General features: G+C 31.1%; 1 protein-coding gene across 4 annotated transcripts in view; it reads left to right on the forward strand.

The window, feature by feature from the left end:
- Positions 1–3,636, forward strand: part of LRFN5 (leucine rich repeat and fibronectin type III domain containing 5) — a 282,933-nt gene extending 279,297 nt beyond the window's left edge. For all 4 annotated transcript variants that reach the window (XM_037983925.2, XM_037983928.2, XM_007986568.3 and 1 more), the window contains one exon: positions 3,246–3,636. In XM_037983925.2, the coding sequence (XP_037839853.1) occupies positions 3,246–3,263 (18 nt within the window). In that variant the 3' untranslated portion in view covers positions 3,264–3,636. The remainder of the gene's footprint in view (positions 1–3,245) is intronic.
- The last annotated feature ends 11,462 nt before the right edge of the window (positions 3,637–15,098 follow it).

Below are 15,098 nucleotides of genomic sequence, written 5' to 3' on the forward strand. Positions count from 1 at the left end.
AGAGACCCTTTGTGATTGCAACTCTTCAGCTCTGAGTTTTCTGTAGCCAATCATACTGAGGTACCTGTTAAGGTGAATTTTTTTTCTAGGCGTAGAGAGTTAAAACACTCATTTCATTTCCATTATTCAGAATATGCCCCATGCCAATTTTCTTTTTTAGAAGCCTTTACGAATGTATATAGAAGTGGAGTGGCCTTGAAATATTTTAATGTATAATGTATAATACAGTTCTTTTATAATATAATCATAAAATTTTAATCACACTAAAATGAATTGAGAGCAAAGGGGAAAGGAATGATGTATAAAATTAATGCTGATGACTCTACGTGGAAATTGGCACTTATGTATAAATTTTCTTTGTGTTTGGCCAAGATTTTTATCTTTACAATGAACACAGCAAAAAAATAGTTATGCTGTTCAGCAGTTAAGTAAGAAATAATTGAATAGTTTCCATTTATACTTAAAATGCCTTAAATAAAATTTCTTAGGAAGTGTTTGCTGTATTCTGACCAACAAAATATGTACACATTGTGTGTACGTGTGTGTGTGTTTGTAGCTTTGCACAAGAGCTATAGCTTATTCTGTCATTGCTTGCACAGGTGTTTAAGATAATTGCTTCCTGATTTTAAGAAATTTAACTTGCCATTAGTCCACGTTTAATAACAAGCAAAAATGTAAACTTTGCAATAAAATCTCTGCTCCAGATGAGTACAATTTTTTAGATAAATAATATACAAATTAATAAAAAGCTAATATTTATTATAAATACATAACAACATTGATAAAACTATGGGAAAGCATAGGGTTTAGGAAAATACATGAAATAAGAGCCAAAGAGAAAAGCAAATTTTATACATGATGCAAATATGCCTCCAATATGTTTCCAGGTGAGAGTGATCAATATAAAATATTTGCTTCTGCAGGAGGAGGTTCCTATGAAATACTTTTCAAGTAAATTTTCTGAAATAGGAGTAATAGAATAAACACATATGTAGGAAACATTTGGATTTGTTTTAATAATTGAGGCATGTTTTAACATATATATTTGAACATTTACCAAATTTAAAAAAAGGAGAGCCTTTGTGTCAGCAATGACCTTTAGAAATCATCTCCTTGTTTAGACATCCTAGCTATGAAAGATCAAAATATTTCACAGTTCTTAATTACATTGAGAAGAGGGGCGGTAATAAATGTTTTCCCACAATTCATTCAATGTCAGGACATTTTTTTCTTCTCTTAATGTTCAGGGAGCTTGCATTTCTTATTTATCTTTTAATACTGTTAATAAGACTGTCCACAAATTTTTGCATAATATCCACTCACTGTTAAATGAGGAAAATAACCAAAACATCCTAAACCTACTACAATTTGATTATTTTTAGTTTTTATAACATTTTTACCATATTTAGTCTGCATTAGTTGTATTGTTTGATACTCTTGTAATTTTGTGTTTTATGTTTAGATATTTATAGAATTACTGTAGGAGCTACCTATTGATATGTAAATTAAAAAGTGTTATTTTGGATATTCTATTAAATGGCAGTTTTTATTTGGCTCCGTATTATTTAATAATTTTAATACTGCTACATCTTCAGAGCAAACTTTATACTTCACAATATTTTTGTTATTTCCTAATATTCAAAATTAGTAGCATTTATATAAACCATAATTTCACAGTTCGTTAATATCATTATTTAATGTGAAATTTAAGTAAATCTTTAAGATATGTCAACTTATAAAATCATTAACTTGATACTAAATTAACATTTGCTATCCTGGAACTATTTATTACTTAAAAACTTAAACTAGTTACTTTGTCCACTGTCATTTTCCTCCCAGGTATACTGCAACTTTTACTATGTTATTACTTTTTGTAACTTGACATTTGATATAGTACCATAACACCTTTTTTTTGTGTCAAAGGGAGTCTATCACTTGAAATACACAAAGAGAAAACATGTTGATATTCAATTTTACCATATGAGCTCTGCAATGAACCAAATAAAGACGAACTTAGTAATATATACCGTTGCATTTTTACAGTGATTTTGCAACGTTTTTCTTAGTATATTCCAGGTAAATTATGACAATTATATCTATATTTCAGTAATTTTTTAAAAAGTAATTCTTTTTTTTTTTTACAAATAACATACACATTGGTCCCTTAACGATCTTCACATATATGGTGCATTTCTTATTAGCTTTCCAAAATTATTATTTTTACTAAAATCAATTTCACTATTCAGGTTATTAATTATTTTGAAATACTTTCTTAAATAAATTATCTTTACAGCATTTTACCTACCTTCACATAAAGTTACCAAATAACCTTTAATATACTTTAATAACTTTATTACATAACATTATCTAAAGATATTCTACATCAGCATTTTAATATAGAATATGAAATAAATGAATCTCTATTTCATGATTCATTCGTGCCATGCATTTTAAAATTTCCAAATAGAAAATTGTAAACATGCAGTTTTTTTTAATGGAAAAGAGAAAATTAGTTGTGCTCATGTATATGAAAGCATATATTTCTCAAAACATTATTTTCCATTTTCATAAAAAATAGACTTCATTAGACATATCTTAAATCCATGAAGACTGATTAGAGGAAAAATATTTTCACAGTTGTATGTTTAAATATTTTTATTAAATGGCTTTTACATTATTTTCTTTCAAAATCATATTTAATTCAAACATGGAATGACTTTAAGAGTTATTGTGAGTTTTCCATTTATTTTGTTTTGTGGGTGAAAAACTGATTAGTTAAGATGAATAATTTACTACCATTATATATATAATTAAATATTTGTAAAATTGTAATATCATACACATTTTCTAGCAGAATTTTTTAAATTTATAAGTGGCATGCATTAATAGCTGCAATTATTATTTATTTATCTTACCTTGAAATTATATATGTGAAAAACAAAGCAAGAGAAAATGACATTTTCCAATGTAGTTTTGACTTTACATAATTATCTAGATTTCATATACTTAGATTTTTTAAAAAATAAGATTTTTTATATATTCACCAATTTGAAGTTACCAAGCAACATTTTATATGTTAATATGCATGTTTAGATAGTTTTCATGCGTGTGTGATGTATTTCATGGCAAGAAACTCCTGCTTGGGTGCTTACATTTCAGTTACTTTTAGCTTGCTAACACAATGATCTTATTAGCTATGTGTTTTCTTTCTTTCTTTTTTCCTTTTCCTTTTTCTTTCATTTCAGAGTTTGGAGTTAATCTGAAGAGCACCACTTCTCCTCTCTCTCCTGAAAAAATTTGCCACTGATATTTTTACTGGATAAAATTCAAAAATGTTTCAATTCACAAAGGCTAATTGTTGAACTGGTGTCCTAGAAGAAACTGTCTACAGGAGCCGAGGTGAAAGTCTCTGATGCTGGCGGAACTGGCTCCATCAGACCATGGTTCATCCTCTTTTAAAACCAAATTTTTTTTTCTTCTGGCCTACAAGTATTTTTTTTTTTTTCCAGAAAGAAAAAAAGCCTACATTGGCATCAAGTTCTGTATCAATCCATCTTACATTGCCATCCATGATTTAACAGACTGTAGAATCTTGAATAATCTATATCACTTTAACAAATAAATGTTTTACTATGACAGAATTTGCACATTGCCTGATTTGTGAAAGTACCCATTGCTTCAAGTGCGAGTGGTGAAATAATTATTGCAAGAACTAATAATACTGTTTTACATGTAGGCCATGCAAAAACCTTAAGAGATTACAAGCAGCTTTATAATATTGGAACTATTTATTCCATGATTAGGTGCACCCAGTTCTTTGGGAGAGCAGGACAGCTATTTAAGCAAATGTATACTAATTTTATGCCTCAGTATAGGATAAAAAGTGATAAAGGCTCTCTTCTCCTAGTAAAACTTCCAAAATGATCAAGATAGGAATACTATAATTAATCCAAATTGATTCACTGCTTTTCTAGAGAGCCAGGGCAAAAGAGGTTTTAATAATGACAAGCCTTAAGTGCACATTTCTCCAATTTTGCACAAGTTCAGAGTAAGAACAAAGAATATGCATGTGATTTAATACCAGCACATGTAGAACTGAGTTAGTTTTGATGGCTAATACGGGAGAATGCAGTCATATTTAAGCAATATCGAAGCTAAGCATATAAGAGCTGCCTCTGGTGTGAAGCAGGCCTCAGCTGTGTGAGTTTGGCCGGTTACTTATGCACAGCAGTCTCCCATGGTGTCATAAAATAGATATTAATGTAACATTTGAAAGCACATACATTTATCAGAATACGTGGCAAAAGCAATGAGTTCCATAAAAATATTTGTAAGAGCATTGTACTCCCAATTGAATTCAGACGCTCTAAGATATAGATCATATCTCTATTCCTTGGTAATTCTGATCGTTATCATTGACACCAATATGTAGTTTATTTTTTTTTTTAAGTCCAAATCAAATAAGATAGAAAACTGTTTACCTTTTAACAAATTCAGGTTAATCTGTTAATTATTCCACATTTGGATTATTACAAATATCCAATCATCCAAGGAGAGGTTTCAGGACATTAGCCATTTAGAACACTTGGAAGCCGTGCTCAGGAACCTAACTACACTGGACAATTTAGATACAGTTGTTAGTGTGCACACATACGCGCACACACACACTTCCTGACACACACAATGCAAGACTGAAACAAAAGTTGCAAGTTTGAAATGAATTTTCCTGGTTAAATTTGTAGTCGTGACATTGGGCAATTTACCTAATTCTCTGTTTGACAACTGTAACACCCTGGAACAACTTTGCTTGTGGGTGTGCGTGCATATGCGTACATAAATGTGTATGATGATTAAAAAGAGATAGATTGAAGACTGCATATTGCCTCTGCAAATACTTTGCTGTTGTATACAACTTTTCTCCTAATATACATATGTAAAGAGAGAGTCAAGAGCAGGAATGGGTTTCCTGGATCTCAGCTCAGAGTGACATTTTCAGTTATCTTGGTTCCTCAAGGACATCGTCCTGTTTATTCTTACACTCTTCCCACCCCTTTGGGGCTAATTCTTTTCTTGATGGTGGTAACAAAACAGTGTTGTTCATAACCTGTCCTATCATCTACTTTTTCATTCATTCAGGATATGTATGCGATTGTTTTCAAAGGAACAGAATTGTTACTGAGTTAAAACGAAAGTTAAATCACTTCAGGTCTTTACCCTGCATCCCCTACATCTAAATCCAAAATGTCCATTTATGCATATATTCAATCAAACACGTTACTCACACACCCATAATGTACACATTTTCTTTTTTTTAATGTTTATGAGGAAGAGTGGGCACAGACTCTGATTCTTAAGGTTTGTGAGAATCAATTGTTTTTATGAGATATTTAGTTCTTATATTAAGAAGATTAACAGAACATAGGTGTATACCCATAACTAAATAAAATTAATAATCATTCACAAATAGAGTTCTATAAAAACATAAAGTTCTACAAAAAGTGGCATAATTATATTTTAAAAGTAAGCAGGAGCAATTTGTTTTAGCTGAACATAAGGTACAGGAATGCACTAATCTATGATAACAAGTCTCAATGCTAATGTTAATGGACATAGACTGGAAACCATTTAAATCATTCCTGTTACTCAACATTCTTGAGTAATTTTGGAAGTAATCTAGCTGCTAAAAATATGTCAGTATAAATACATACTTCTTATGACACATCTAATTCATAGTATATTGTAAAGCACAACAAACACAAGAATTTCAAATAAAAGTGTTTTGATTGCAATAGAGTTATAGCTTAATGAGGTGTGGAAGTAGACTGCAAACTATAAGTTCCTCTTTTGAAAGTCTAAAATCATGACTTTTAAAATTTTGAATAATCTGTAGAACTAAAGGGTTCTAATATTTCTAACAATTTGTAGAAATAAAGTTCTGTTACGTTGAAAGGAATAACACACGGAAATAAATCTCAAATAACTTTTCTTTTTTATTTTATGTATAATTCTGTAGCTCACCAGCTAGTTTTTGAACAAGTTTTAATTGTCAGTTAAACCCCAAAATATTCCTTTTCATATATATGGAATGTTTTAGGACTTTTTTTATTTTTTCTAAAAGGTACTCATAAACTCAGGTTATTTCTTCAATCATTCTGTTGTACTTGTTCCAGAAAATTATTCAAGTTTTATTTCTTTTCTATTTCCAAAATATATTCGTACATACATTTTATAGATCTAATAATTAATTATTGTGTGCACTTTTGTGTATTGAGTCACATGAAATTATTGAAAATGCAAATGAGATGCAAATTTTTGTGTACTAGAGTAAAAGTAAAAAAGTAGAAGTATAGCACCAAGTCAAAGTCCCCAGCACCTGATTGTTTTATTTAATATAAAATTACTATATATAGGGAGGCTATCTACACTAATTTTTTTAAAGAAGATTTTACTTTGGAAAATGTATACCATAAAATTTGACATTGTAACTATTTTAACTGTACAAGCTAATAGTGTTAATTATATTTACAATATTGTGAAGTCATCACCCTCTGTTTTAAATATTTCTTAAAAAGCACTTAAAGATTTTTGTATGACCCAAACACAAACTCTGTACCCATGTAGCAAATAATACTCATTCCTCCTCTCTCCCTGTCTTTAATAGACTCTGATCTACCTTTTTTCTACAATATACCTATTCTAGATATTTCATGTAAGTGGAATCATAAAATATTTGCCCTCTGATGTCTAATTTATTCCACTTCTTACAATGTCTCCAAGGCTCACCCATGTTGAAGTGCGCCTCAGATCTTCACCTCCTCTTATGGTATAATAAATTTTATATATCGTATTTTGTTTATCCATTTGTCTTTTGATGAACACTTTTGTTATTTCCACCTCTGGGCACTGTGAATAATGCTGCAATGCTGCATGGAACATCAGTGTACAGCTATCTGTTTGAGTCTGTGTGTTTTCAGTTCTTCTGGTTATATATATAGCAGTGGAATTGCTAGGTCATATGATAGTTTTAATTTTGAGTTTTTTGTTACTTTTTTTGAAGAAGTGTCAGTGTGTTTTCTACCATAGCTACACCTTTTTAGATTTCTTCCACTAATTTTTGAGGGTGTTAGGATTTCAGTTTCTCCCAAGTTTTAAATTTTTTATGATTTGGTTTTGATTTGCATTTTCCTAATAATGAATGATACTGAGCATTATTTCATATGCTTATTGATCATTTGTGTATGTTCTAAGAAATGTCTGCTCAACTTTTTGCCCATTTTAAAATTGTGTTGACTTTTGGTAGTTGTTTACATATTCAGGATACTAGTCCTTTATCAGATATATAATTAGCAAATATTTTTCCCATTTTGTAGATTGTCTTTTTTACATTCTTAATAATACACTCTGATGATTTTTTTAAATTTTTATGTGTCTGATTGTATTTTTTTTCTTTTGTTTCTTGTGTTTTTGGTGTCATTTTAAGAACCTGTTTCCCAATTCAAGCTCATGAGGATTGACCTCTGTGTTTTCCTCTAAGGGTTGTACAGTTTTAGTGCACAAACCAATGGTGATTATTTTTAGGTGATTGATTTGTTTAGAGTAAATTTTTGTAGATAGCGTGAGGTAGAGGTCCAACTTTGTTTTTTTGGATGTGGAAATCCAGTTGTCTCAGTATCATCTGTTGAAGATACTGTTATTTTCTCATTTAATTTGTCAGTCTTATCAAAAATTAATTGGTCAAAGATATATGGGTTTATTTTTTGGATCTCTATTGTATTCCATTTGTCTATTTGTCTGTATTCAAGTGTTTTAATTACTGTAGCTTTGTAAGTCTTGAAATCAGGAATTGTGAGTCCACTAACTGTTCTTTTTCAAGATTGTTTTGTCTCATGAAGGCCCCTTGCAATTTCATATTCATTTGACATTTAGGTTTTTCATTTTGGCAATAAATCTGTTGGAATGTTTTATAGAGACTGTATTGAACCTGTACATTGCTTTGGGTAGTATTAACATGGCAACAATGTTAAAACCTCCAATCCATGAATGTTGGATATCTTTCCATTTATTTATGCAATTTTTATTTTTTTCAACAAGGTTTAGACGCTATTTAGAAACATAGTTGATTCTGTATGTGATCTTGTACCCTTTAACATGGCTGACTGTGTTGATTAGCTCTAGTAGCTTTCTTGTCGATTCTTTGGGAATTTCTCTATGTAGAATCATGTCATCTGTGAATAGAAATACTTTGCTTCTTCCTTTCCAATTTGGATGCCTTTCATTTCCTTTTCTTTTCTAATTTCTCTGGCTAGAATTCCAGTAGAATATTTAAGAACAAGGGTGAAAATTTACATCCTTGTCTGGTTATGGATATTAAACGTTTTCATATTTCATGATGAGTATGATGTAAGCTGTAGAGTTTTCATAGATAAGCTTTGTCATGTTAAGGAAGTTCTCCTTCATTGTGGTTTTCTAGTGTTTTTATCAGGAAGGGGGTTGGATTTTATCAAATGCCTTTTTGCTTTGATTTATCATATGTGGTTTGTTGCCCTTTATTATATTGCATTGTATTGTTTTCATTGATTTTTGATCTATAATTACCATAGAATTCTTGGGATGAATCTTACATGGTCATTGTGTATTAGCCTTTCACTATACTGTTGCACTTCTTTTGCTAGTATTCTGTTGTGGATTTGTGTATATATAGCTTTTTCATTTAATATATAATATGTATAATATACACACATACATATATAATGACTATTGGCACAGTTATATATATATATATATAAATATGTATAAAATAGGTATTGGTGCAGTTTTATTTTCTTGTGATGTCTTTATCTAGCTTTGGTATCAGGACTATTTTGGTTCCATAGAATGGGTTAAGAACTGTTTCCTCTCTACTGTTTATTTTCTTAAAAGAGTCTGAGAAGAATTGATAGAATTATCTATAAGAGTTCGGTAGAATTCCCCAGTGAAGCCATCTGGTCCTGGCATGTCTTTTATTTATTTATTTATTTATTTATTTATTTATTTATTTATTATTATACTTTAAGTTCTAGGGTACATGTGCATAACGTGCAGGTTTGTTACATATGTATACTTGTGCCATGTTGGTGTGCTGCACCCATCAACTCGTCAGCACCCATCAACTCATCATTTACATCAGGTATAACTCCCAATGCAATCCCTCCCCCCTCCCCCATATGACCCAGCCATCCCATTATATACCCAAAGAATTATAAGTCATGCTACTATAAAGACACATGCACACGTATGTTTATTGCGGCACTATTCACAATAGCAAAGACTTAGAATCAACCCAAATGTCCATCAGTGACAGACTGGATTAAGAAAATGTGGCACATATACACCATGGAATACTATGCAGCCATAAAAAAGGATGAGTCTGTGTCCTTTGTAGGGACATGGATGCAGCTGGAAACCATCATTCTTAGCAAACTATCACAAGAACAGAAAACCAAACACCGCATGTTCTCACTCATAGATGGGAACTGAACAATGAGATCACTTGGACTCGGGAAGGGGGACATCACACACCGGGGCCTGGCATGTCTTTTTTCAAAGGTTTTGGATTAGTGATTCAATGTATTTGTTGTTATAGTCCTGCTGATATTTTCTATTTTCTCTTGAGTCAGTTAAGCAATTTTTGTGTTTCTAGGAATTTCTGAATTTCTGAATTTCATGTAGGCTATCTATCTTGCTAGTGTAGTATTTTCTTATAATTCTTTTTGTTTCTTTAAGGTCAGTTCTATTGATTACTGATTGTGGTATACTGAAGTCTCCAACCATTGTTGTAGAATTGTCTGTTTTTACCTTCGAGTATGTCAATGTTTGCTCATTTTGGGGGCTTTTATTTGTTGTTGTATATAAGTTTACAATTGTTGTAGTTCTTGATGAAGTGACCCTTTTATGTATTTATGTTTTTGGACACAATATTTGTGTCCAGCATATTATTGGGTGATTTTTCTTACCGATTCTACCAATCTCTGGGTTTTTTGTTTGTTTACTTGTTTACTCTTGAAAAGATTCCACACAATATTGTTTATATTTGGCATTTTCTCACATGGTCATATTCTCTTTGGTGAAAACTAGAAGGACTTAGTCTTCCATTCTCTGGTCAACCACAAGATGTCTTGGGATAAAGTACTCAGTGCATTAATATCAATGAGCAACCTCAGAAACCTTGAAAGAGGAAAAACAAAAAAACAGTGACATATCCAGGACCTCCATTTTGAAGAGACATTGACTACCAGTAGAGTTTATGTAATCACCAAATTATGAAAAAAATTCTTTTTAATTAGGACTTTTCAGTAAGTTATAACTTCTATTATTGCAGCTATCAGTAAGCAGGACAGAGAAACATTAATAGTGTTGAGATTCAAAACTCAAATTTTACATTTATGTTCAAATATAAAATATTAACTAGATATTTTACATTCTGTTTTCATGATGTCTTCAATCTCTGTTTCTTCGATTAGGGAATTTAATTAATTTACATTTGAAGTAATTACTGGTAAGGAAATATTTACTTCTCTCATTTTGCTATGTGTTTTCTTGTATGTCTTATGCTTTGTTTGTCCCTTATTTCCTTCATTATTGCCTTCTTTTGTATTTAGTTAATTTTTGATGATAAATCATTTTTACTCTCTTCATTTCTTCCATGTATATTCTATGAATATTTTCTTTGTGTTTATGATGGGAGCTATATTTATCATACTAAACGCATAACAACATAATTTGAATTGACAATGATTAAAATTCTATAGCATACAAAATTTCTACTCCTAAACGGTATAATCCTTCATTCTATGTTATCATCAAAAGCTACAGCTTCATACCTTGTGCATCCAATAACATAAATTTATAAATATTTGTATGCATTTCTGTTTTATACATTTTTTAAGAAATACAAAATAGAGTGAGAAACCAAAAATAAAGTAATGCTAGTTTTTTATAGTTCTGTGTATTTACCTTTACTAAGACCTTTACTTATATGATTTTGAAATACTGTAAACTGTCCTTTCATTTCAGTTGGAAGGATTCTCTTTAGCTTTTCTTGAAATACTGTAAACTGTCCTTTCATTTCAGTTGGAAGGATTCTCTTCAGCTTTTCCTCTAGGCCAGATTTCATGGTAACACAGTCTTCCATCCTTTTTTTTTTTTTTTTTTTTTTTTTTGCTTTTTTAATCTGAGAATTTCTGAATACCTCTCTTAATTTTAACTACAATCTTTCTGGATATAGAATTTTTGGTTTACTTTTTTTTTATCAAATAAGATTCTTTTTTAATAAAAGAGTTTCAACATTTTATGCTATTCCCTAGCCTTCTTATACTTTCTGATTACATTTGGGCTATGAATCTTATTGCAGATCCTTTCTTAGTGATAAGTTTCTTCTCTCTTGTTGCTTTCAAGATCCTCTCTTTGCCTTTGTTTTTTAGTGTGTAAAATGTGTCTGAATGTATAATTAAATTTTCCACCTTGAAGTTTGTTGAGCTTTTTAGACTTGTAGATTCATGTATTTCATTAAAGTTGGTAAGTTTGAGAAGTTGAATATTCTTTAAATATTATTTCAACCCCATTTTCTCTGTTTTCTCTGGGACTTAGATAATGCATATGTTAATCCACTTGATGGTTTTCTAGAGGGTCTTTACATTCTGTTCACTTTTCCTATTTCTTTTTCTTTTCTAAACCCAGTAACTTAACCTGTCCTATGTTTAAGTCCATGCTGTTTTTCCTTTGCCTGATCAAATCTGTTGTTGAACACCTCTAGTGATTTTTTATTTCAGTTACTATAATTTTACTTCAATAACTTTTGTTGTATTCTCCATTATAATTTCTGTTTTTACTGCTGTCATAATTTTTTTATAAATCCTTTTTTCTGTTTTTGTTTCTTGTAGTTCTCTATGTTTTCCCTTAGCTTTTTAAAACATATTTAAACAGTTGTTTACAAATATTTTTCCAGTATGTGTGATGCCTGACTTCCTCTGATACGGTTTATTTCAATTTATTATTTTTCCTTTTTACTCATTCCTATTACTTTATATGTCTTGTGGGTTTTTGTTGAAAATTGGACATTTACATATTATAATACAGTGACTGTTGAAGTCTGTGCTAGTCTATTTGTTACTTTTGCAAACTATTTTTTGCCAAGACTTTTTGCTTGTTTTTTTTGTGTGTGTGTGTAACCATTAAATTATCTGTTTATTCAGCTAATGTCTGACTAGTGTTTTGATAGATATTTCCTTGACCTCTAGGAGCTAAAATAAAGATAAAACAAAACAAAAGTACAAAACACAGCAAATAAAATATTAGAAAATAATTACAAAAGAAAAAAGCTTTAGTATTTGGAGATTGTCTCTGTACTGTGGCACTTTCATCATTTAGCCAGACTTGCACTGAGCCTAAGCATCAGCTCAGGGTGGAAATACAGAGTTTTCTGTGTTCATTTATTAACATGTGTCTTGCCTTGGTCATGTGTTTGGCTTTATAAATCCCCCTGTATATACAAGTGCTTTTGAATATGCTGATTTTCCAAAGAATTTCTTCCTATATCTTAAGCAGTCTATTTTATGTCACAACTGTAATCTTTTACCTCAAACATCTGTTTGTCTGCCTTGCTCATTTTTGAGCAATACCTGATTCTTTAGCCTGAGATCCTAAACAGTGATGACTGCTTTTCATGATTTCTTCAGATAGTCCCCAGACACAATAGAACAGACATAAATAATAATTTATGAATAAGGTCCATTTGACTTTTCAGAGTCAAGGACCAGGATTCTGAACTGGGTACACAGGGTGCTACTGCTTTAAGACTGCTGTTATGCTGGTGAAAGATTGGACAAGGCAAGTAAAAATGCTGCAAATGCCTTTCTACCATCTTAAGTTGCAATTTTATTAATTTAGCATTCATTTGGTTGAGGTAAATCTTTGACTATTTACCAGAGTTCTGTCAAAGTTGGTTCTGACAATTTCTATGGGATAACAAGAGCTTGGCACTGCCTACTCCACTGATATCATTCTATACGGTTCTTGTTTTCTCTTGATAAGTATCTTGGTAATGGAAAGAAGAAACATTTTGGTCATGATGTGAACAAGGATGTTTATAGAATTTTAGAATGTTTTCATTTTAAAATGTTTTCAATATCACAAATCTGATTGTCATAATTGTTAAGTGAATGAATTTACTTTGAGTTCACTAGCCTTATTTGTTAGGTGATTTGTCTCAAGTGTTTCACTTACTTCTTGCCCAAACTATCAATGGCTCCTCTTTTATTTTTTAGTCACCCTGATTTTTTATTTCTCTTTTTACATTTAAAATTCAGTTCTAGGACTTAATGTCTATCACTTACCTGTGTCTCCTTAACTAACCCGTATACCAGCCTTTCTATAATTAGTATATTACTAACTTCTGGAACCTTACTCCCACAAAGCAGAATTCCAAAATGTCACTTAATCGAATTACCAGTAAATACATTTTTCTCTATCTAGGTTAATAACCATTGTTTATTTGCCCCTATGATGACAGTGGCCCTTTGATGACTAAAAATTAAAAATGACTACAAAAAATTTAAACTTCAATCCTTTGCAAAAGAATGCATTATTTATCTATATGCATAAATTATTCACAAACTTTAGTAAAATAACTTATATGTGAATTAATGTACCAGTCAACAATTATTACTCTATGTTGTTACAGCATACATGCAGGTCAATAGGGACTCACCAAGTATCTATGGATACATTAAACTGTTTTTTGTTTGGTTGGTTGGTTTTAAGGAAAAGAAGCATTGGGTGTGTCTATTATGACATAAAATAGCATTTCATAAGTCTTAGAGCATTTAAGACACGCAAAATTCTAGAAAAAAATGAAAGCAATAGAGTGGATCAGAATTAATTTTCCAGATCAAGTTAATAAAGTTGGTGCATTAAAAGTCTTAAGTTATCACATTTAACAATTTAGACATAAAACATTTAACTAAATACATTTAGAAACATTTTTGAATCATTTTTTGAATGAATTTTTGAGTGGAGTGGCTTTAAAAATGTCCTCAAGAATCTCCAGTTCCTAGGCGGAGCTTGCAGTGAGCTGAGATCCGGCCACTACACTCCAGCCTGGGCGACAGAGTGAGACTCCGTCTTAAAAAAAAAAAAAAAAAAAAAGAATCTCCAGTTCCTAAAAGCTGTTTATTGTATTTTTAAATTGAATATTTCAGAATTTATGACTTCTTTTATCAAACATTTTCAATTCTATAGCTATTTGTTAAGCATTTAATATGGCCTGGGTATGATACTCTTTATTGTGAATACAGAGATAACAGACCAAAGACCTCCCAAATGTTGATGTCTATATGGTATTTAAATGTGTGAACCCATGTATTTACATAAGAATTAATATTGTTATGTCATTTAGGACCACAACTCTTTGGAAACAGAGTACAGATCAACCCAATGACCACTGAACAAGAAAGATGAAAAAACATTTATACAATGGTGCTGCTTAAAACGAGTAAGGTTTAATAAAATCCTCAAATCATAATTCTAATTATGGAAACACAAGATTCTACATTTGCATTTTGAATCCACTCTTAGTATTTTACCACATCAACTCAAACTACTTTTCCTGAGCTCTATACTCCATGTACCGTTGTGTTATTTCTAGAAATATGTATCTTCATCTCCTTAAAATTCCTTTGATATCAGGCATTTTTTTTTCCTTTTTTAAAAATTATACTTTAATTTTATTAAAGTATAATGTTCTGGGGTTCATGCGCACAGCGTGCAGGTTTGTTACATAGGTATACATGTGCCATGTTGGTTTGCTGCACCCATCAACTCGTCATTTACATTAGGTATTTCTCCTAATGTTATCCCTCCCCCAGCCCCTTACCCCCTGACCGGCCCCGGGTGTGTGATATGCCCCACCCCGTGTCCATGTGTTCTCATTGTTGAACTCCCACATATGAGTGAGAACACGTGGTGTTTGGTTTTCTGTCCTTGTGATAGTTTGCTTAGAATGATGGTTTCCAGCTTCATCCATGTCCCTGCAAAGGACATGAACTCATCCTTTTTTATGGCTG

The sequence above is a fragment of the Chlorocebus sabaeus genome, chromosome 24 (genome assembly GCF_047675955.1).
Source record: "Chlorocebus sabaeus isolate Y175 chromosome 24, mChlSab1.0.hap1, whole genome shotgun sequence".
Lineage (NCBI taxonomy): Eukaryota > Metazoa > Chordata > Mammalia > Primates > Cercopithecidae > Chlorocebus > Chlorocebus sabaeus.